The 24,897-nt window shown below is 44.6% G+C and overlaps 1 protein-coding gene across 1 annotated transcript in view; it reads right to left on the minus strand.

Annotated features, from left to right (window-relative positions):
* Positions 1 to 24,897, minus strand: part of LOC142971166 (fatty acyl-CoA reductase 1) — a 35,067-nt gene that overhangs the window by 4,940 nt on the left and 5,230 nt on the right. The window contains exons 2-7 of the mRNA XM_076111805.1: positions 15,841 to 16,128; positions 6,204 to 6,379; positions 3,082 to 3,261; positions 1,905 to 2,082; positions 300 to 344; positions 94 to 212 (exon numbers count right to left, since the gene is read on the minus strand). Of these exons, the coding sequence (XP_075967920.1) occupies positions 94 to 212; positions 300 to 344; positions 1,905 to 2,082; positions 3,082 to 3,261; positions 6,204 to 6,379; positions 15,841 to 16,128 (986 nt within the window). The remainder of the gene's footprint in view (positions 1 to 93; positions 213 to 299; positions 345 to 1,904; positions 2,083 to 3,081; positions 3,262 to 6,203; positions 6,380 to 15,840; positions 16,129 to 24,897) is intronic.

Genomic DNA, 24,897 nt, shown 5'->3' on the forward strand with positions numbered 1-24,897 from the left:
TTCATGTTCAAAAGACTTGGAAAGTGTGAACCTGTCCTTTAAGTTTAGGGACCCAGGTTAATGTCAGACAGAAACCCTGGGTGTGGCACTAACCTGCGCTCAGCGGTGTACCAGCCAGCAGCCAGCGTGAGGTTGATGACCACGTCCACGGGGATCAGGTCAGCCACGGCGTCGTTGTTGGCTCTCATGGTGCGCAGGATTCCCTTTCCAGCCTGATCACAGAAGCACACTTAGGACTCCAAAACGTGTCTGTGTGTTTAAAAGCTTTGAGGTTTAAGAGTTTTAACGCCGTCACTTACAGCAATGAAGACGCCACTCGGCCCGTTGAAGTTGTCGATCCAGCCCTGAGGTGTAAGAGCAGAGAAAACGTGTCAATCCAAATCAGATACAACATTAAGTAATCGATCCTGACAGCAACACATTTATGGTTATTAAGCGCGGAATTACATGTTCAGGGTTTTGTTACTTCCTGTGTTGGGAGAACAAGGGACGCTGGGAAGCACTGATTGCCGACTTCAATTAGAGAGCATTAAAAATGGATGAAACCACTGGTTACAGACTGCTGCAGTTTACAACGTGTTGACTGGAGAGCGATTATGCGGTCGAGGCCGAGGTCGACTCTCTGGTGCAGATAAAGTGCACAGTTGAACAGGCCAGAGGTGTTTTTAGCAGCACTACAATCAGTCGATTGCCCGACTAAAATGGCAGATAGATCTTTGAAGAGATATTTTGCATCACATTATACGTCGGCTATATGGTCAACATCTGGAGAAATGAAGCCACAAACTGACGAAAACTAGATGCATATTGTGGTTGTAAACACACCACAACACAAACGTATAAATAGCCGCCCCCCACCCCCCCCCCCCCTTTGCCTCACAGCGCCTACTGGCACGAGCTGCCAAGGCGATTGCATGGCCAAGCGTGAGTGAGGCCTTTTGAAGAGTCGCTGCCAGGCCGAGCTTCCAACGGAAGGCTGAACACAGAGCCAGGATCTGCCGTCAAGAGTCCCGGCGCGCACGCACAAGGCCTACATTTCCCTGACGCCAGACAAACAAGGACTTCCTTGTGTTTTACTGCTATTTCATTTATGCAGCATCATCTCTCAGAGCACTTTTGATTATTTCACGAGAACGTCGAGAGCGACCTTGAGCATCTAAAGAGTATGAGTGTATCTAAAGAGTAGCTCTCATCTTATTGCATACAACAGTAAACAAGCTCAAAATAATGACCTAGAAAGCAGAATCAACTGCAGCAATTCAAGACACTTCTTCTATGATCTCTAAGCAGGTTTATGGACATTAATTCACGATGGACGAAGTGTAAATCACACTGAATCTAAAAGAGAGAATGAGGATATTACTCTGAGAAAGATCAAGATTTTTTCTTTCTTTGCCTCTATTTTTAGGGTTTTAGGGTTGAAAAATTACAGATTGGTCCTTTAAGATCACAAAAATGTTACTTAATATAAAGACTACAGGTTATATAACAGTTGATATTCCTTTTATTTACTTCTTGCAGTTAATGCAAAGTGATTCAAATCCTGTGAAATGCAAATGTTGAAGATGTCAGGATGCCTGCAGCACCAGCAGCGTGACTGAAAGCAGCTTAAATCGTGGAAGAAGTGCAACTTTCGGAGTCTTAAGTCCTCTGGCCTTTACATGAACTTCTCTGCACTCTTCAACCTCTCACCCTTAACGGACATTCGGTTTGTCAGCGTATCTCCGCCCTCGGTGTCCCGTTTCAGCCCTCCTCACCCCCCCCCCCCCCCTCAACTCCCCCTCCACAACAGCTGTTTGAGTTGACTGACTTGGTTGAATGACTCAGGACTTCTTCAGCCAAGATATTAACCGATTTGTTTGAATCGTTGGCTTGTAGTAGCTCTGTAAGAGGAAAAGACTCACTGGGAAAGGCTCCTGCCAGCTGGCTCCCACTATGGAGGGTCTGATGATGGCGATGTTGAGCTTGTCTTGCTCTTGCTGCACCAAGTACTCGGCCAGGGCTTTGGTGTAGGTGTATGTGTTGGGCCTGTCGCCGATGAGCCGCGGCGTGATGTCGCGCACGATGCCGTCATCCATCCACCTGGAGACAGACATGAAGGGCTCGGTCAGAGAAACGCAGCATGCATTGTGCTGTTGATTTGTGTATTATTATCACTAATAACTATGTTAATGTATACAGAGATCAGCTTTGACTGAATTAGTCTATAATCTTCTGGGCCGTCAGCTTACAAGCTACAGACACAATTTGGTAACTTATCACTTAAGAATCCATTGTGTTTTATGTTAACACAGCTGCATACTCAAAAAGAATCAATGAAAAGTTCCTTCCAAAGTGTTGATGCTCCTACATCTCCACCAAACTAAACTGGCGCTACTAGTGTTCAACACAAACACCAGGAAATGTAGCTTCCTGTGCGCTTCATGTAGAAGTCATATTCTACTTTTCTGGAACCCGTTCATGTTTCATTATTGCCAGTGACTTTCAGAGCTGGGTTAGCCAGATATTTCCATTTCATTTCACTTCTTTCTATCCGTTCTTTTTGAATCACTGAACAAATCAAAGGATGTGGGTGATGATTTACTGATTTGGAACAAAGCTAAGACTTGACATCAAACTGAATACTGAGGGAAAGGTGTCACAGGCAACTAGTGCTGAAAATGTAAACAATAAAAAAAGTTGGTCAGAATCTTGGTCTGGTTTAGCTATTTGTTTTATGATCTACCTAAAGAGTAACTTCGGCATTTTTCAACCTTGAAATCGGTCAATTATTGAGGGAGAACACCGCAAACAGCAGCCACTAAACGGGCTGTAATGTAATCGCTCGGGCACTTGTTGTCAATGTACGTCCACTAAAAGTGCCTGTGTTTGCAACCGACAGGCTCAGATTATTATTATCAGTGTCTGACAACATTATGGAAAGGATACTGCAGAGAAATAAAACGTCTTTCTTAGTTTTGTATGAGCTCCATAGGGTCCTTTCCATATTGTTGTCAGACATAAGCACTTTTAGTGGACGTACATGAACTAAAATTGATTCCATGCCCTCAGGGGGGAAACCCCAGCCCTTCCTCCACTCACTCCAGGGACTCGATGAGTTTCTTGGGCTCGACGGGTGGCGGGTAAATGACCTCGTCGATGTGCTTGCGGTTGCAGTTTGCATAGGCGGTGGAGATGTGAACGAAGGCCTCGAGGTGGTGCATCTGCTTGGCCAGGCTGAGGAGCTGCTGTGTGGCGATCACATTCAGCTGCAGGGCGTGTCTGCCGGAGAGAAGAGAGATGTACAGTTAAATAGTGTGTGTGTGTGTGTGTGTGTGTGGGAGTGAAAGGTTTGTGTGTGCTTGAGAATAAATGGGTGTGTTCTCCGTTTGAGGGTTCGCATGCAAGAACTTGAATCTGCAGAACATGATGATAAGCCGGAGCAGAATGACAGGACGCGATGGTCAGACATTAAACCAAACAGGGAGAGAGAGGGGGAGGGCGACATCTGCTCTCCTCATTAATGAGTCTCATCATTATTTTCACTGAACACAGTTTTCAGCACACACCATCACTCATCAAGCCATGAGCACTTCAGCAAACACTTGATGTAGAGGGCATGCCAGATGTAGTAATTAACCGTTAACACCTTCATATAATCTTATTTCTACATGTCTGTAGGTTTTTAATACTTAAGTACGGAGTGTGTTGCTCAAATTGTAAAGCCGATTTTGAGCTTTGTAAGTAACTGACCCGACAACGCCGCCGCATTAGAGGGGAGATCCTATCATCAAACCACGCACTCTTGATTCCTCCATAAATTGCATCAATAAATGACAAGATTGCATTACACCGTGTGATGAAGTGTGCGTACGCAGAGCGTAAACAGAAACAATCAAAGATGTTTTTTAGGAAGACAGAGTAACATGTTGAAAGAAATATATTTTTTTATTTATTTTTTCAATTAACAAATAATCACTTGGTCTAGAAATTTCAGAAGAATGATTTTTTGAGTACAACAAGTATTCTGTGGACAGACAGACCCTTGCACACACCACCGAACGCATGATCTCCCTATTCTATACTCCCGATGACGATAAGATTCAAAATCAAGAACACCTCTACACCAGAATCACGAGGAAGAACAATTATCCAACTCTTGTCCTGACATTGATTACAGAGGCACAATAAATATAAAAACATTCTCCCAAAGAAGTCATAAAATAAATAGTGTTTCTGGTTTTATCCTGAATGGTGCAGCTCTAACCTCATGTGGCCAAAAACACCAACACACCTTTCTCTCCATCAGTTGGTAAACCTGCTGCATTCAGCAGTAGATCTGTGTCAGCTCTGGAGTGGAAGTGCACCAGCATTCAGAGCCCATTTCTGCTCGAGGCGACAGTAAGAACTACTGAGGGTCAGTTAAACACAGAGACTGTGAGATAGAGTGCTTCTCTGGCTGTGTGTGGGTGGTGCTTGCAAGGTGTGTGTGTGTGTGTGTGCGACAGGAGGTTGGAGAGCGCGTGGTGGGCGACGGGTCCATCGGCATGAATCAGATGTGGTCAGGTGGTGCCAGCTTGTTAGCGGCAGCACAGATAGATGCAGAGTGGGGACAGTAATAGGGAGGGTGGTGTTGGTTGTGCGTGGGCTTGTCGTCTTCCCACCACCTTCCGCGCCGTCAGGAAAAGATGGACACCCCGCTGTGCCCCTTCCTGCATCTGACTCATCTCCCTTCTGTTTTTGCTGTTATGTTCTGGGTGAAACTAGAGAACTCATAGGATCATTTTATTATAACTTTATTACATCTTGGGACATTGTTTATTATAGTAATATTCTACTCAACAGACTGTCTGTGTCCTTTAAGTGTGGATAAAGACCAGCTGAGATGTCAGCCGCTGACTGAGTCTTCTGACTTATGCCGTGGTGCTGCCTACGCCGCCGCCGGTCGTTGCACACGAGTAATGACTCCGAGAGATGACACAGATGGGAGGGACGAGAGAGAGAGAGAGAGAGAGAATGTGGGAGTGAAAGCTAGATGAAGAAGGGTGAGAAGAAAAAGGCGAAGGCCACTTAGCGAAACAGATGGAAGGTGAAGCAACAGAGAGGGGAGTCAGAAGGCAACAGACGGGACGGATAGAGATGTGATAGCAGTAGCGGATCGATATATAACTCTGTGAGGAGTGAAGTGCAGCAGCTTTAGCCTAACTGAGCAGTCACTCAAACCGCCTCCAAACACACAGCAGTTCAAACACCACCTCTACCGTGAGCAATCCACCTCCACACATGCACGAGAGACTTCAAACACAGTACATGAACGGCCTTATTCTGCAGACATGTTTCTTTAACTAATCCATTTAACACACTGCATATCAGATCAAATAGAAGATGCATATGTTGCTCTACATTCTTCTTTTCTGCACACTGTTTTGCCTTTATGGGGCACCAATTCCCTGTTTGTTATCATCAGATGCAAATAATCCAAACAGTTGTACCGCTGTTGTCTTTTGTTACATTCCTAAACTACAAGCATCACTGGAGATTTGACCTCTTCAGACTTTTCACTTCTCCATGCACCTTGAAAGTATGAGAAGTTGTGCAGAAACCCTCCCTCTCCATCTACAGATAAAGAAGATGAAGCAGAAAGTACATGTTTGCATACCAAACCTGTTGGCAGTGTAATCAGCTGTGATGTGTTAGCATTAGCACTGTGTGACAGCAATTCACCCACAGATGCACATTAACGTTAAAGGCCTGGGATGTGTTGTGGCCGCCTGATAACGGAGAACCAAAGCAGACCACCAGGCTTCTTGTGCACAATGTGAATAAAGAAGGAATCACCTGTCTGTCTGTTTTTATGTATTTATAACCGTTGATTTCTCCACATCCCCATCCTTACTTCCTCTTTGCTTTAAATAGAACAAGAGTGCAGCTTGTTCAGCGAGTTGCAGATCCTCTGGAGTAACGTCTCACAACAGGAAGTCCCGGTTACCGAACCATAACCAGATGTGTAAATTATCAGATTCTGTGAAATGCCAATAAAGCTGGTAGTGGCAAAGAATTTCAAATCAAAAGGGTTTCAAATATATTCTTTTCTGGGAGAAAGCAGCAGAATGCAGATATGAATCAGTGAGTGGATACAGAGTATGTTTTCGTATGAAGGAGGGATGGTGAAGAGTGGGTGAGGGTGTTTGTGTTGATGCATTGATGCGGCATGTGATTCTCACTTGAGGGGCTCGTCGAAGCGGATGGTGGCGGCGCAGTGGAAGACGACGTTGATGCAGGCGGAGAGCTTCTCGACGTCCTCCGGGCTGATGGCGAGGCCGGGCTGCGTCAGCTCGCTGCTGATGGGGATGATCTTCTGGTGGAAGTCGGGGTCGTCCTCCCGCACTCGGTCGAAAAGCTGCCGGACAGAAAACACACCGAGAGAAAGATAAGTTTACCCGGCAACATCTGCAGCGTTCAAATAATGCAGCGCAACAGACTTTAATGCCACTTATATTTATGGCCATATTGCACAAGAGCTGGAGGGGAGATCAACTGTTAAAGCTGACGCATGGATCAACAGCTAAACACTAAAATAGCATGACAATGCAAATGATCTCAAGTCAGTAAAGACAGCAAATGTGTTCATTTGCATGAAAAAGTAAAGCACAATGTCTGCCGTTTTATTTCATGAAAACAAAAAACACGGCTGCCACGAGACAGGTGAGACACGTGGATTGGTCAACAGTGATTATCAAGGTGTCGAAGACGAGGACAACAGAACATCTCCTTCACACTGTCAGCTATTATTAACAGTGTTGAAATTAAAAATCATTCATCTTTCATTTGTAGTAAAAAGGAACTGTGGATATAGCCTAATATATGGGCGAGAGCTGCTTTCATTTCTTAAAATAAATTGGTCCTTATTTGACATTTGATTGACTACAATTAATCTACTGATGGCATCGAAAGATCGACTGATGATTAAAATTATTGTTGGTTTCAGGCCTAACTATTAGCAAGGGTGAGGCATACAGATAAAGCACAATAGTGATATGCATATCATGATACGGTACACATATTATCACAATTCATAGATCAAAAATAACCAAATTAGAATGTGTGTTTCTGCATAATCCGGCAAATTAGATTTCTACCAAATTGATGCATCTAACATTGTCATGAAGCTGTCCTGCTCAGAGAGGCCACTAATTCCAGAGAAGGGAGAGCAATCGCTCTGTACGCAGTGATGGCACAATGATCTAATTCATTAGAGTGCAACATTATTCATTCAACTGAAGGGAAATATGTGTAAATATTTGCACTAATATTTGAAGGGCCTCTGTAGGTTTGACAGACGGGTTGGGTTGCACAGAAAAAAAAACGTGTCGCCGCTGTGGACCCACGAGTTTTGCTCGTCAGTGCTGTGAGTCGAAGGCGTCCTCTCTGATGAATGTCAAAGAAAAGAAACGCACTCCCTGTTGTATACATAACACAATCTGTGCTGTGCACACCAGACATACATCCAACAATGTGAGACTGAAAGCACAAGCAAGATTAAACACTTATGTCTGAGGTTTGGTCTGCGAGGAATGATTGTTTTTACAGTTTCCTTGTTTTAAATCTACAATAATCTTTACATTTAAAACTGCTGCATGTTACATTTCAGCACAAGCAAATGGATCATCCCTCAGGTTAAAAAAAACTCGTCTAGAACTGCCTGATGGCGACGAGTGTGCGAGTACTCGTATGCTCATGCGCTACATATCCTACACGAAGCCCTGCTTGTGTGATATCATCCCACCTTTTACACAGCTGTTTGCTCACTGAGGGCTGCAGACGACATTCCAACATGGAGGGGGAATAAGTCGTCTCGATTTACCAGCTCATGTCTCTCACACACACACACACTCACACACAACCCTCGCTGCCTGACAACCCGGTGCACCCCGCAGAGCGCTAAGCACCCCCTTACCACTGTGCTGTAGTGGGAGACACTAACCGAAGGCAGCAGAGAAAGTCAGTCAGATGTCATATGGAGTCATGCTTTTCTTTGTGCGGTTCCAATCAGGAGTCGCAAAGAGAAGTGTCGCCAACATGGCTGACATTTCTGGCAGCCGTGCACAAAGACGGGAGATGGCATGAGAAGAAGAAAAAGAGGGTGAACGAGAGGTGAAGTGAGGGGATTGGCATCAAAGTGTGTGCGCTGTCCGTTATGAAATTGCAGCTCTCTGTGTGTGTGTGTGTGTGTCTCTTGCTGAAGAGGACAGATGTTGAATTAAACAGCTTCAAACAGCTGTTTATATTCATGTTCTGCTTAGCCATCATTCTATTGCTTCGTAACGCTGCTCTCCAAATACCCAAACGCCAAGTCCTGAAGTAAAGCATGTGATGTCATAACCAAGAACAGTTCCCAACTGGGGGGAGAGGGGTGCATGCGATGTTTTCTGCATGACAGTGCAGCACTGTTTTCATTATGTAATGCAAAAAATAGTAGTGCTTTCCCTCCCTCTGCTTGAGGCCAACGGCTTGACAGTAACAGAGACCTAAATTCTGTATTAAACCATACATCATCAAACATATCTTCTCTAAATTGACAGAGGTTTTTGTTAAAAAATGTTGTGATATTTGATTTTCTCCTGCCCCGTAAACTTCCCCACTTTACTGGATGATTCACAGAGCTGTCGATGTCATGCAGTGACCTCAGTTCAACTTCCTCTTGAGGGCGTGTGGCTTGGCAACGCTAAACAAACCACCCAGACATTGGCAGCGGCCCGTCGTGCACTAAACCTTGTGGGTTGCATGAAGAGGATGTCTAAAATGTAAACTCCTCTGACAGCCCCGATTATGCTGCCTGTCACACACCGTATCTGTCAGAGACACATCAGGTGAAAGAGTTCCTTGTGACAGAACGCTGTCATAAACGTGACCTGCCAAGGCCTTTTGGGTTTCTCCAGCTAGTCAAATGCTGATTTTACGTGGGGAAAATATTAAATGCAACACATGTGACTCACTCGTGATGTTTGCAACTGCTACCAAGACAAAAAACACAAATGTAACACCAGAAACAGCACAAAGGAAAACCTCCTCAATACTGCAACGAGAAGTGTTGGTTTGACTGAGGAAGAACTCATGACTGCAGTCGTAGTTGTCATACTGTGTTTAAAATAGAGCAGGCACAATAAGTTATGATTTAATACAAAGAGTAGCTGGCAATATCATACGGCTGCCCCCTCATAGTCGATTATTAGTCAACTAATCTGTTGTTTGGTAACACTTTTATTCAGCATAAAAAAAACGAAGACCAAATTGGCCGATTAGCCGACTCTGATTTCTTAAGTCCATTTGTCGTGATGCTTTTTTGAATGTTGTGTAAAATGTTAGCAAAGCTGAATTATAGAAAGACCCCGAGGGGAGAAAGTGCATCGGGGTCAAAAGGGTGAATGAGGCCGTTGAATGTGGGCTTCAGAGCGCTCTTTGTTATGGGCACAAGCAGAGAATGGCATTGTGGGATTGTTCTGTTCTCTTTTCTTGTGCCAGCCTTCCATCGCTCGCATTGACCGTCACACCCTTCTCCGAACCCCACGGGCTATTGTATGCCTTGTGCAGGAATACAATAGTCCACCAGTTTGCCGTTGCTCAACACTCTGCAGGGACGGCTGTGGTAATGTTTAACCACGAGTGTTTTAGTAGTCAGTCAAACAGAGTCGTGGCCTTGAACCAGCACAGATAAAGGTGGTCTATAAAGTCAGTTCTGTGAATGACTTTTCCTTCGCTTAACCTGAAGAGGTGGCTTTTACATGCGGCCACTATTTGTCCTTTCTCTGCTCTGGACACTGTCATCTTTCCCTTAGGACAATACATCTTCCATACACATTGCTTGAAGCAGCCGTTCGTACGACTTTCACAGAAACCCAACACTAATGGCACTTTCCTTTCAGCCCAGCAACCCGAGATGCCATTCAAACAGCCTCTCTGCTCACTAACTGCCCTTTAACTGGTCTCCACTCTTTTCACAGCCTCCTTCACACAGACCTTTCCCCCGGAGCAGAGAGAGAGAGAGAGAGAGAAAGGGCAAGAAAAGACGCACAGAAACTGTGAGCTAAGTGTTTTGTTTTTCTGTCCACAGGGTTTATCGTAGCAAAATGTCATCGCTGTCTAGTGTTTCGGAGAGGGTCCTCATGTATGAGGGGGGTCAGAATGGGACAAAGTGTGAAGCAGAGCTAAGTTCTTCAGAGGTGTAAGATAACTCTTTGACAGACTGGCTACATCCACACTTCTACATTTTCGTTTTAAAAGAACGAGTATTTTAGTGCTGTTTCAGAAATAATCTCTGTCGATGCTACCATACCATTTGCTACTATTGTATTAATATCATTGTGCTGAATATCTTTGTTTTTTGATGACTTAAACTGCTTGATCACGGTTGATAATTGGGCATGAGCACAAAAGTCCATACAACACATTGTGGAGCATGTGGGCAGTCGTCATTAAATCTCAGATACCAGCGAGGTTTCTCTTTCTCATCTGCAGAACTGACAAGGCTGCATACTAAAAGGGAGAAGTAAGGAATGAGAGGAGTCTCACGGGAAGGAGTGAGGTAGGGCAGACATGGCTAACCCCCGGGGCTGTCAGCATATTAAGGAGAGAAAAGGTTCATCCCTGTCCCTGCCTCTGCTGCAGTGTCCCAGCGGCATGAAAACAGATTGAACCAGAAAAAAAGTCCCCAAAACCTCCAGTCTGTGGAGGAAACCGCCTGCCTAAAAATCTTGCTTATCCATTGGCGTACTCCTGGATGCCAAGACAACGAATGAATGTTGGTGAAAAAAAATGTAAACTAAATTCGCATGAGGGACCAAGTGTTCTGGTTTATCTTCAGTTAAGCACTGTCTACTAACAGTGTAATATTTCACGAGTGGTCCACTTAAGAGAGACAATCCCGGCTCTACTCTTTATTCAACTCTTTCAACCCTGAATCTCACAGCTTCTTAAGAGCTTAGGGTATGCCGGTGGCAGACAGTGACCTCATGCTGAGCCAAGGAGACTTTTATTACCCTGCAAGAGCAAACGGACAGACATAAGACTCGAGGTTTATGATGGGTACCGCAGGCTTTTGTGTCCTCATTAAACGCCACAAGGAATTGAAATGGGATTGAACGGTGAATCAGCTTCTTTTGAGTAAGATGCTTAGACAGCCAGTCAGAGCATTTTTAAAATATTAGTCTTCTGAAGTCATCTGAAAGAAGTCAAGCCTTCCAGAGAACAATTTAATTAATAGATGGATGAAAAAGACATTTCTGTTAAAAAGACAAACTCAAGTGGTGAGTATGACATGAATAAGAGCTGTAGGAATGTACATTATGCTGAATTAACCACTTGAGAGCCGCTGTTGTAGCCTGCAATATTTTTTAAATCTTGATCTAACTAACCTGTATTTATCCGCTTGTTCTCCTTAAGTCTCAAGTCCTCGTCTCTGCAGGTACAGCAGTGCAAATGAAAGACTACATGACACGCTGTGATGAAACCCTTTCTCGTGCTGAGGCAACCACAGAGAAACGTGCGGTATTGTGGCCAAAAAGCTCTTGTGTGAACCACTTCCACAATTTCTAGTTTCTTGAGTCCTGACAAGAGAAAGTTTTGTATCACATTGGTTTCAGAGTTTAACTGAAGACAGAGCGGCTGCAGGCTGTAATCTGGATGAACATGATCCTCTCCGATATGGAGAGCAGCTTCTCATCCGTCCTGCCACCAGGCGCCCGAAGCCTCCACCAATCTTCTGCCCCCCTTTTCCGATATAAAGCAGAGTTTCACTCATTTTGACCCGAACAATAACACCCACACATGCACTCAAACACTATCGACTAAAGGCCAAATAATAATGCGAGGACAAGGAACCATGTTTTCTCTACTGCTTTCCTACAGCTGTTTACACGCTATTGACTATCCTTTAAGTAAATCCAATACTAAAATGCCAAAAGACAAAAAAAAGTGCCCTTTAAAGTTTATTGAAATTTTCATTTGGTGTTCCCAAAAGGCTCCAAATGTATTTTCCCCCTCCTATAAAAAGTGCCCATAAGGGTGACTTACTTCACTGACTAAAGAGTCTAAAGCAGGTCTAGGTGTAAGGATTCAACGATACCGATATCGGCCGATACTGACTCAAATATCTGGATCAGGTATCGGTGACAATGTGGAGGATCTATACAATTCCCCCCCATGTTTAAATACTATACACATTATATACTGGAATTTTAATCCCTGTCTACATTTTGACCAATTTGTTGCTGCATTACAAAGATTTACACTTGTATTTCCTGTTAATTTAGAAGATTTTTTTAGACTGACAGTATGAGAAAATGAAAGAAATAAATATATCTTTTAACATTAAAGCACATAAACACGTTCTAGTAGAAACCCAAAATACAAGCATGAACCTGAATGCATAAATTCCTAATGTCTCCTTTAAAGGCTCGCTCTTGGATCGTCTAAAGAAGAATCTCAGAGGTCTTAATGTCATATTATAGATATCTGTGGAGCCATAAGGACGCATCTCCACACGCTGTGGAGGCACTGAGCTGTGCTGCAACAGTCCCCTGAAGAACCCAGTCTTCACTTCGCATGTCTCCGCTCCCTTAACGACTTCACCGGTGACGTTTAATGTGCTAATTTGTTTCATGAACTGGAGTCAATTTGCGGCCTAATTAGACGCAAACGCATCGGTCCCCCCCCCCCCCCCCCCGCCCCTCTCTCTGGGGAGGAGTTGCAGGGCTATTGGTTGCTTGCCTGCCGCATTGCATGCCACAGATGAGCAGCGAAACCGGCTCGCAATGTGCCAGTCTGACAGCCTCGACTACTCCTCAGAGTCCCCGTCTATGACACAGCAAATGACCCGAGTGAAGCCTGAATGAAGGAAGCAGGTCAGAAATTGGTCCGCTCCTGCTTCAGGATTGAGACGGACAGCGGACATTAACAATTCAGGCAGCTCCACAAGTGGAAACGCATACAGCAGAGCTGCCTGTTGGAGCCGGCAGGAATCAATACATCTTGAATATTTATACTGCTGGAGAGATCACCCGGCTCCTGGACGCACACAAGAGCAAATCAATAGAACAATGTAGTCATGTTGGATCAGAGTGTGATAATGGGCAAAGCACTGACCACCGCGGAGCACCTCAGCACAGAGAGTCAGAGTCCGGTGCAAATGTCTTCCTCACTCTGTAGGAGCTTAAGTTGCCTGCAGGTTGAGCCGGTACAGTGGCTGCTAACAATACAAGAAAGAGCTTTTGTAAAATAGCTTTATAAATAAATAAGACCAAATGCTGATGCCTCCCGACTAAAAGAGCAGCCAACCCTGTAATAACAGAGAAGTTGGCTGTTTTCCCTCAAGGAATTACTTCTGAGCCGCTTGTTTAGCAGCGACTACTGCAGAAAAAGAGAAACTTAGAAGGTGAGTAAGTGCAACAGCGCTCGTAGATACAGTATATAAACCTGCTGTGCATCCGTGTGTGTCTAACATGCACAACAACTTAGCAAGCCTCCTACAAACATGCATCCCCTCTCTTGCAGAAGACATGAAGACATTATTCAGCTTGAAGATGAATATCTGCACCGACTGTTACTGGGTTCAAATGCTGCACCGATGCTGCACCGACTGTTACTGGGTTCAAAAGCCCGCTAGTGGGTGGTGGGGGAGCATGCCACTGAGCAGGAGAGAGGCCTTGTGTACCCAGTGGCCTACTTGTATCAAGTGCCTGACGTGCCATTCAGTGCTTGGCACCGCAGCAAAAAGGCCTGCAGCCGTCTAAACATTCCCACTGAATCAAAGTAGCCTCCGAACAGGCAGACGGCGCTTCAATGTCAAAGTCGCTGCAGTGGAGATGCACACAGACAATGTGATTCCTATCCGTTCGTCTCTTTTTTTCCCGCCCGGGGCAGCTCCCCTGATTGCATCCTCAGAAAAAAAAAAAAAAAAAAAAACCCCACCATGGGACGGATCAGATGGTCGTTTCCTAGCAACAGGTGGTGAGAAAGATACTGGCCTGGCTCGAAGGATGGAGAGGAGCGGCTACTTGGGAGACAAAAAAACCCCACTGTTCTCCTTCATGAATTATGCCGATTCTGAATAGAATAATACCGACCCGGGGACTCGCATGAATACCAATCGGAGCTCGAGGCTCGGTCATGGAAATTAATGACATCACTTCTGAATGCGGGTCGAGCGCGAGGTAGTTTGTTTTTGGCAGAGCGTCAAGCCGAGGACACGATAAGAGTGATGCAAAAATCCAATGGAAACTTGTCAAGAGGGGGAGGTACTGCAAACGGTAGCAGCAGTTAAATAACATGTTGAAGTGTCTTAAATACTATCATCATCCACTGTTAACCAAACTTTTCTCCTCTCCTTCTGTCTTCCGTTACATCTTTTGCAGAGCTCACCAGTGGCTGCTGTGTCGCAGACGCAATAAAAGTTTGATTATCACTGCTTATGTGCTACCTTAATAAGCTGCAGCAGAACAGGAACAGGGATTTGGAAAAAAGGTGTTTGTATCCATCTCTGTCGCCCACTCTGATGTGCAGAAATGACAGGGTGTGAACCGGCACTTCAACAGCACTGAGTGAACTAATTACATGGTGAGAGGTATATTCTACCAATCCCGGATGACTGAAGCGTCGCGCTCACCTTGACGGAAGGAGGGGAGATAAAAGAAAAAGAAACACAAGTGCTCGAAAGTAGTGAGTAGAGTAATGAATGCAGTACCGAGGTTCAATGGGAGCGGAACAAAATAGATGCTATTACAAAAAGGGAGCCAGAGAGAGAGAGAGAGAAAGGGGAACACGGTGAAAGTGTGATTTTCTTAAGTGTGCCGACAGTTTGAGGCCAACAACACCCAACCAGAGCAGCTGCTAGTCAGCACATCAATACGCACCCAATGCTTCGCTCCTCATCGAGTCCAAAATAGTTTTTCGTTGAGTCATGCTTTGCTGCTTGGCCCGATGCAGCTGACGCACACATATTTGGAGCTCGTCCCCCATCCTCACTCCTCTCCCCTCCCCTGGTTTTTGTCTTTCCTCCCTCACCTTCCCTTCCCCTGATCTTCCTTTCCTCACCTCCTCTGTCCTAAAACCTTCCTCTACTCACTTTCCACCCTCTTCTTTCTCCCCGTCAGTATTTTCAATAAGAAACCGTCCAGTTCAGTTAACCTTTCACGACTCCTGATCAGACTCCTCATTTCGCTCTCCGACGCCTCGTGTCTCTGCTAAAATTCAAATATTGTTTTGGGGTCATTAAGTTTGCTTCACCATGGCAACAGCAGCTGCCGCTTGTTTACTCACAGGCAAATTTCCATCGCTCTGTACACACGTACAGCTGCAATGCCATTCGAACAACCCTGGATTTGAATGATGATTTGAATCAACAGCCCCACTAGCCAAAATGTCCAAACATCTCCTGGTTTTATGGCCTCAGAAATGATGCTGTAATGGTTCAACTTTCTCAAAAAACGGCCAGTCAGATGTTCCCATCACAGCTGTAGCAAATTCAAAACACGTGGGAACAAAATAAGAAGCCGCAGTTGTTGAAATTGATCAAAATTAGACTTTGAATCTGAAAGTGAAGCTTTATTTAAGCTGCAGATTGTGTTGTCAGGTTTCTAAAGAGCTTCCACTCGTCTTTCGCAGCACACACGACAGAATACAAAGCTTAGTGATTGGATAATCTCTGCCACAATGCACCTTGGGAGTCGTACTTTACTTAACTTGCATTGCTATGTACTCAACCTTGAGAAACTAATGTACCGGTAAATTCCATGTAACTTTGCATAGCCGGAGATGAAGTTGGGTAACAGTGAAGTCAAAGCATCAGCGAACACCTTCAGCTCTCACCTTGCACGTCATCATGTCGCTGACCCTCTGCTGCATGGACTGCCCGGCTTTGGGCCTGACCAGGAGGTAGAGGGCTTTGACCTCGGGGCAGGACCTCAGCAGCTTCTCCACCAGCACTTTGCCCATGAAGCCCGTTGCTCCTGTGATCAGCACGTTCTTGCCGGCGTAGTATTCCGGTATGGACGCCATGCTGCCGCCCGTTGTGCAGCTGGAGATGTCCGTCAGTCGGGTCTGTCCGTCTGCTGCCTGCTCTCCCAACCCGCCGAGGTCCCGGTCCTCAGACCGCTCCTGTACAGGAAGCAGGAGGTGGTTTAAATACAGCATCAGGAAGTACTTGTGTGTTGTGAATACACAGTGAGGTTCAGTGATGAAGCTCAAACCTGACCTGTGAATCAGACGTATGTGGTAAAGGTTGTAAAGAGAAGTTCTGCATGAATGTAATGTTAATGACTTCAGTTCGATGTATATTTGGTGGAGGAAAAAAACCCACATTTCAACAAATTCAAAACATGGACCTGTGGTTATCTCTCTGTTCTGACATTCACACTGCCAGGAGAAACATCATGCAACTAGTATGCAAATAAGACGAATATTCAAACAGGCGGAGAGAGACTGAGAAATGATTTTGCATTCATTTGTCATTATCAGGATGTTTATTTATAGAGAAAACAAAAACATTTGAACTTTCTTTTACAAAATTAGTAAAGCTAAGTTTAAGTCAAGGCTTACACATAAAAAAAAAGATCCCAGTCACTTCCACACAGTGAGGCATTCAGCTTATTATTCAAACATGGACGAACCCACACACACACACTGTGGAACACTGTGACCTTACGTCTCCACAATCGACCCACCACAACAGCACAGGATGTACAACTACAATCACACTCTACGTCAATATCCCAATCTTCTATCTGCTCCCAAAGTTACACCAAGGACACTTCCAGCTTGTTTTGGAGACGTCGCATGACATCCAGCCGTCGCTGCGTTTGTTCGTGTAATCTCTCTCGTTCCACAAGGTCTCAGGGGAGTTTCTCCGAAACGCAGCTCGTCCGTGTTGACTCAGGGTTATCCTTGCATGATGATGAGATTTATATGGCGACAGATCCAAGCCAACATTAGCTGGAGGCCTTGCTGGTGAGCCATAACATTTACACAACAATCTCCAGCCGTTGACACGCAGTCAAAATCAAGAATGCCTCAAACAATAGGCTCACACACCTGCTAAGATACACACTAACTCAAGATAAAGAGACCCAGACTTGCATTCTGTGTCATTCTTCCAGTGATTTCTGCCACACTCATTCTACGGCAACTTAATTGGATCAATCACTGGTCTAATGGACTGCGCCTGCTTATTTGGGCCAATTCAATACCATGAATCAGGAGCTGCGTTTGCTGCTTTAGCAGTGGCAGGCGGCCAGGTCCTAAAAAAGCCCTGATCCTGAAAAAAATCCCTGTTGGCTCTTTAGCCTTTATTTTATTTCTAACTTGATGACGACAGAGCTTCCTGATTGGGCAAAATTTGGGGCAACTGTGGGTTAAACCGTCAATTCACCTAAATTACTAAACACATGTTTTCCCACTTGTCCCTAGTAGTACATTGTGATAGCTTTGGTTTTATGTGCTCATGTTGTGAGGTATTCTCACACCTCATCACTACTTTTTGCAGAAATGTATGTAGTATAAGCCCTCTGATAAACTAGGGCTGCAACTAATGATTATTTTCTTTACTGCTTAATCTGCTAATATATTTAATGAGTCGAGAAAATAATTGTTTGGAGAACAAAAATTGTAAGTTTCTCAAAGTCCAATGTGACACTTTCAAATGTTTCGTTTTGTCCAAACTACAATTAAAGATAATATTCATTTGACATAAACTGCAAGACAAGCGAAAGCAGCAAATCTTGACACAAGAAGAGGACGACGTTGTTGTGGATTTCATTGCAGTTCTTTGTATAATTTGATGGCTGCCATTCTTTCAGGATGCGAGAGAGGGGGAACACACCAGTGTTGGAGAGGTGCTGATCACGGTGAAAGCACAAGTGTTAACTTTTTTTAAATATTTCATAAATTACCGACGTTTCAACATGACACCTTCTCACTACTCTGAAGACTACGCGTGTGACTATTTTCCTTTACACTTATAGTGTGCTGCCAGACCCCCCCCATACACACACACACACACACAACGATACTCCAGCAGGCATTTATAGCCACTTCAGGAAATGAGTGGGTGCATGGGAAGTTTATCACGGTGAGATTATGGTTAAACCCGCCGTAGATGTAGAAGTATCAACACGAGTACTGACAAATACTGTTTTGCCCTAAAGTCAGATACTCTTTCAGAAAAAGGTGACAATGTTCACATCATCAAAACTAACCCTACTAAACATCTCTGCTGGGAATATGACAAAAAATGATAATGTATGATTTAAGATACAATTTGGGGGTGATGAAAAAGTGAACTCGTGAAAGCCAGTTAGGAAGAGTAATGTTGGTATTTTTTAGGGAAGCAGCACAGCTCATTCATAACTATATGGCCTTATACATAGAACAAAAGGGGATTTGTATGCGTTATTTTGAATGCTATATTGTGCTGCCAAACATTTACAGTCTGAGACTTTTATCTTTAATCCCTTTAGACAACAGCTCTGAGCCGGCATGTGTGTCTCTCTGATCATTGTGCTGGATGTGTGGGCTAAAAGCTTCGCAAACCACGCTGCCAATGTTGCTGTTCATTTGTGTGTGTGACCATGAAGACGATGCAGCGATACATCTTGAAGACAGGATGACAGCTTCCTGTCTCTGGTTGGCATCATCCTCTTTTTTTCCTAAACCAATCATAGGAGCAGCGCAACATTTGCCAACCAGCCACTAAAACAAAACAAAGGGGCTGACGGTGTTTAGTTGTAAAACTTGGCAACAAAAGCACAACATTTAGCCAAGATTGTCTCTCGATCGGCACTTTTAATGACTCAGTCGAGCTTGTGATTTGTACACAAGATGAGTTTTTTCCCCCCCTGCCGTCTGCTTCTTTCATCCTCTCTCCTGGACTGAGATTCCCGGCAAGTCTGCCCCAAAGACAGACGACGGAAATCAAATCCTACTGAGCCAAACGTGGCCCAGATAACAAAACAGTCTTGTATTAGCTTGCTTTCCTTCCTTCTGTGCTTGCAATATTGAATTACACTCCCTTAAACACACACACACACACAAAAAACAATCTGTGTATGTTTGACGTAGTCACTGGTGTGCAGTGGAGAAGAGGCGTCACAGAACAAGAAGGCCCGACTTTCAAGCTGAACGCAAAGTCCACTGAGCTTTACATTTACACAGATTCTGACGGATTAGTTAATCCCTTTAATCTGGATCTATAATTTACAGAGAAGGTAATATCTGCAGATTTAGTACTCCGTATGCAGAGACGGTGAAATACAAAAGGGTCAGTCAAGGTCCTCTGCCGACATTCCAGCTTTGTGCTTCACAGAGATTCCCTGTGGACACAAGGACAAGAGCAGGGGGCCTGAAAGTCACCACGGATTAACGCCAGACAATGGAAATGTTCCTGCAGCTGAAAAAGTGTTGGAATGGACCCGGCACATATCTAACCTCAGAAGAATGCAGTAGTGGGTGTACACAACGCCTCTTCTTCTGCCTGTCAGTTAGGCTGATTATGTCCAGGCCGCGGCTACCAGCCAACATGGAAACCGGAGCTAAACTGGTTACGTTAAAGAGTCCAGTTTCTGCCGCTTGATACTGAAGTCCCACAGCGATTACTGGGGCTGAGTCAGGGCTCAACCCTACATTTTAAATATGGCATCTGCACATATCTGAAAATATGGTTGCCATTTTTAGTCGCCTTATTAAGATGCTATGCAGTTACACATCATCTAAAAGTTACTGTGAGGAACTTATTTTTATGTTCTATGAAACAGTCTCATTCCCACCACGGATCCATCGGCCCTTCAGCATTGAAGTCTTGGACTTTGGGCACCAACATCAGCTTGTCCATCATCACTACTTTCAGAGATGTCCTCCAATCTCAATTTCTGTTTGCTGTCCCTATTTTTTAATATGTTAATAGATCCCAACGGCAACTGTTACTTTCGAGCCCGGTGGGAATCATTTTCCATTTTTCGATACGGCAGCCAGACAGTCGTGAAGGACTGTCTGGCTGCCGTCGTCCTCGTCAATCATACGCAGAGTGAAGGACAAGCGGAATGAAGCTCAGACGACGTGTGTCAGCATTAACCTTTCCGTGTTTGTCACTGATGAACAAGACGGAGTTCTTTTTACAGTCTGCATTACGACTCGAGAGGAGAAATGTCAAAGCACTGGGCAGCAAGGAACGAGCACTTAAACCTTCAGGGACCAGCTTCTCAGGTTATGAAGCCATCTTGACTGCGTCATGTCCAAAGTCACTCGGGGTCGTTTCAAAAAGTTTGGAGATGCTCGAGGCTGAAGAGTGCGGCTCAGCTGCAGCACTCCGGCCTTATTTCATGCTTCCTTTTCTTGTGACTGAGTTTTTTTTTTCTGCGTTCCTCAAAGCTTCGCTCGGCGGGAGGTCCATGCTGTTTGTCGGAGGCCGGTTGTTTTAAGCCGCAGCTCTGCAGCCCTTCTGCTGCCTCCGGCCTCTCCTCACACAACCCCTCTATTAGTGGGTCAGCTGTGTGCTGCTGGAAACACAGGCAAACATGGAGCTCTACAGCTGCACGCTGGCCAAGACTATTATCAATGGACAAAAGCCGACAGAGGCGGGAGGGAGGGGGAATAGATAGAGCAAAATGCAGTCAACAATTAAGGCAGCATTAGTCGACTTGAATGCCAGTGCAAAGCAACACAAAGGAGAAGTCAGTGCCTTTCACTGAATAACACAGTGCCAACATTGTAAAATAAACAAAAACAACCTAGAAAGCGGAGTTAAGTGTACTACCAGGCGTTTCTACATCCTGGTGCCAACATGGAGACTTCTGAATAGACGAGTCCAACCTGTGAACTCAAGCCAGGAGACAGGAAGGTCTCAGGGGGCCAAACACGTCTCGTCTTATCCAGGATCCAAGACTCCCAGAACGGAAACCACCACCAACACCGTGTCTACACACAGGAGGTGAGCAGCTCCGTCTGCGTACAAAGGATGCGTTCAGGCCCAGTATTGAGTTGTAGGTCAACCGTTGTTTCGGCATGATGATCATCCACAGCTCCTTCCTGAAGCGGAACAGGAGATAAGAGAGGAAATGAACGAGTCCCGGGTCGGGTGATGACCCGATCATGAGATTAGATTAATAAAATATATGAGCTCCTGGAGGAAAAAGGAGCGGAGTTCATCAGACTTAGTGATAAAACTTGTCAAATTGATTGTTTGGAGGTTACTGCTGCTACGCCTGTCAAGCTCTCAGATTACCAAACATATAACAGTGATGACAGAGTTAACAACTCTTTGGCTACAATAAAGGGATCAAGTCTCACCCGTCCCGGCGTCCACCATGACAACTTGTTCCGGAAAAAAAAATCCGAAATAAATTCCATTGGGGTTCATCGGAGGGGGCGGGGCTTCGCCTCTCTATAGAAACCAGTCACATACTACAATCCATAAAGATGCATCACTATGAAACATCTTTCCCAGCATCCTCCAGCGCGACTCCCCCGCTCCAGGAGGTTGTGACATTGGCCCTTTACACAAACCCACGTAGTTGAACAGCACTTTTAGGGGCTCTTATCCCAGATTGCATTACGGCACAAAAACCAGCAGATCTTCTCAACCACTTAATTTTTTTTTTAACGAGTAAGCTAAAGGCTAATCTCATTAGAACTAATTATATTAGCTGTGGGCTTCAAGGATTTAAGCAGTGTCTCTTTAATTTTTCACATTCGAATCAGCACATGAAGGTTGTTGCTCAGTATCAGATATCTGACCACAGGAGAGTCAGTGTGTGTGTGTGAGAGCTTATGTTTCTGTGTGTTTGCATACTGGTGCATCAGTGCGTTGTCTACATTACGTCTGATGGCGGAGGGGTTCTGTAATTACACCAGCGGTCTGGGAGTGACAGAGCCTCTCTGTGCTGTGCTGTAACTTTACACCTGACTCAGACGGTCAGTTGTTCTCCCGAGAGCTGCGGCCGGGCCAAGAGGTCATGAACCTGCGCTGTGGTCATCATGGTATCAATCCCATGCTGCGCTTTCTTTTCTTTATTCTTTGTACAGAAGAGCAGAACGAACGCATGAGGGCTAGATGAGGCACACGTTACTTTTACACAAACCTTCAGGAAAAACTCAGATACAAAGAGAAGAATGACTCATCAATACTGAAGCCCAGTATCCTTAAAGTGTCTCATTTTCTCACAAAAAGCCTGAAAAGGTAGAAAATACCTAAATATGTGAGCAGTGTCCACACTGGGTCCCAGTTAACTTGGATTTCTGTTCACTCTTTCCAGTAACTAAACCACAATGTCTCCTAAATAAAGTGTTGAACAGCTTCTTGCACTCACAATCCACTGTTGAAACAACAACAAAAATATATCTATATATCTGATAGGACTCTCTATGGCAGGAGATAAAATAATGAAGACCTTTGTAAAGGTAAATAAGACCTCTTCACACCCTTTAAAGCATTTTTTAAGGGTAACTGAACTCTGCAGAAACCGCTTTGGAAGGTTTTTCATGGTTCTGTTGTGGATCAGGTACAAAGTTTAGACCTCGTATCTAACATGCATTTTAGATAGACGTGCCATCTCATGATACGTCTGTGATATACTGGAAATAATATTGTTAATATTGTGACACTAGCAGCCAGCATAGGGGTGAAGGACTGTTCAATAATAGAGTACTCTCTCTCCCCTTTGCACATGCCACAGCCACATTTATATGCATGAGAGTAAAACTGAAACCCCTGTGGTACAATATAAACTCCACACCCCGTCTTGTAATTCATGACTCGTCCGTGTCTTCGAACAACAACCCGCTCGCTTGCATAGAAACCAATATCTGTGACGGATATCCGGAGCGAAGATGGATTACAGCGAACAAGCAGCAGTAAGAGTAATGCACTACTTCACACGCACATTACTCGATAGCTTCACCTCGTGCTGCCGACAGCCGGGTTCATAATTAATGACACGGGAGCTCTGGCGTCAATCGGTGAGCTGTTTGAGTATCTCATCCATCCTCCCATTCAGTATGCAGATTAGAGCCGGAGGTGGAAAACAAACTGGTGGTTTTTGAACACTAGAAGCATGAACCATCCACAGATTATTTCAGATTTCACGCTGCTAGCAGACAAACACGATACCATCATGATCTTTTTAAGGTTGTTGGGGAAAGTGACACACACACACACACACACACACACACACACACACACACACACACACACACACACACACAGTTAATGCAAGTAGAGCCGTGATAGTATCTGAGACAAACAAACTTCTCTCTATGATGACCGATCAAAACATGCAGAGTGCTGCTGCTGCCAATATCTGTGGATGAACATATATCTGAGCCAGAAGGACACCGTGTGTGTGTGTGTTTGTGTGTTTCGGGGAAAAGAGGATGCAATCAGCTTTGGCTGTCTGCTGGGTACAAGGCTAGGTGGAGAGATTAAAAAGGAAGGCTGCTCTCTTCCTGGGATTGGAGTGAGGATGTGGCCACTTAGAGCCGTATACCTTCCTGCCAGAGTGACCGATGTGGTCCGAAACGGAGGTAAAATAGTAACTTTTTAATGGAGCGAGATGCCCTTATGCCCTTGTGCTTCATTTGAACAGGTGGTAAACATGATTCATTTGGAAATGGCAATAAGAGGGTAACTAGAGTCTTATTATTGCACAGGAGTCATTAATAATGCTGCAACTAATGATTACTGTCAACACCGATTACGTATTCCTATCATTGTTTAGTCTGTTAAAAAGTCACAATATAGTGTTCCTAAAGTCTTTTAATGGCTTATTTTGTCCAATTAACCGTCTGAAACTGAAAGATGTGGAATTAAATCCTCACATTTGAGAAGCTAAATAGTGAGAATCCATCCAAAATGTTAAATTGGCTAATTACTCATTAATTAAAGGATTTCTTCTGTCAACATTTACTGAAGTTGCTTTCTTTGACCAACAGATATTCAAATGACTGACAGAGAAACACGTCGCATGAAAGAAGCTGAAAGCAGCAAAAAGTATTGTTCTTGATGAATGACTTAAAGCCGCATAATCACTATTCTTATAATAACAGTGGATCGAATGGCTAATTCTAACGTGGGAGTCGTAGCTCATAGTGACAAATTATCAACTGTATACATTTTAGCGAGCGAGCGTTTAGCAGCTAGAGATGTTTTTCTCGGGCGCTGGTGGAGACCAAACCCGAGATTACCAGCAATGGATCTGAATGAATGAAATGGAGAGAAACATCCAAATGAATGCCTTAGTTGCTCCATGTCTGCTGGATGTGTAAACGGGCAACTCTTTGCTGACTCGTCAGCAATAGCAACTTTTGTTTTAGCACAATAACCTAAAAGCAAGATGTAACGGCTTTGACCTATAGGGGGAACACATCAGTAGAATGAAAGGCCATACTGTCAACGACAACTTGCTAAAGGGCTTCAGTGAATGCCAGATAAAAGCAGGCTATTTACTGCCTTTGATCCGCCTTTACACGGTTCAGTTTAGCCCGGGAGACGCTGCCTTTATCTCTTCTGTATCTGTATGATGCATTGTGTTGCCTGCGTGGAGGACTCACAATAAGCTCCTGCTCTCTCGCTTCTGTTCCACTAATCAGGAAGTACCCTGCTAGATATTTACGCTCAGGTCTCAAGGAAAGAAAAGAGCGACAAGTATGAGGAGGAAGATATGCGTGGGCTCGGCTGACGGCCGTTCCGACGATGCAGTGGAGGGCTGGGCGTTCGTCCAAAAAGTCCCAGACACAGACAGCCAGGTTGGGCCTCCCTGCTGCCACAAACATCACTAATGGGTTCCAAGACAAACATCACTCCAAATTAGCCTCAGAGGCTTGTTACTTTAAAAAAAGACAAAACCTTGAGTTGTGGCTTAAAGGACAAACAGCATTGAG

The sequence above is a fragment of the Anarhichas minor genome, unplaced genomic scaffold (assembly GCF_050575085.1).
Source record: "Anarhichas minor isolate MPS153535 unplaced genomic scaffold, ASM5057508v1 ptg000045l, whole genome shotgun sequence".
Taxonomy (NCBI): domain Eukaryota; kingdom Metazoa; phylum Chordata; class Actinopteri; order Perciformes; family Anarhichadidae; genus Anarhichas; species Anarhichas minor.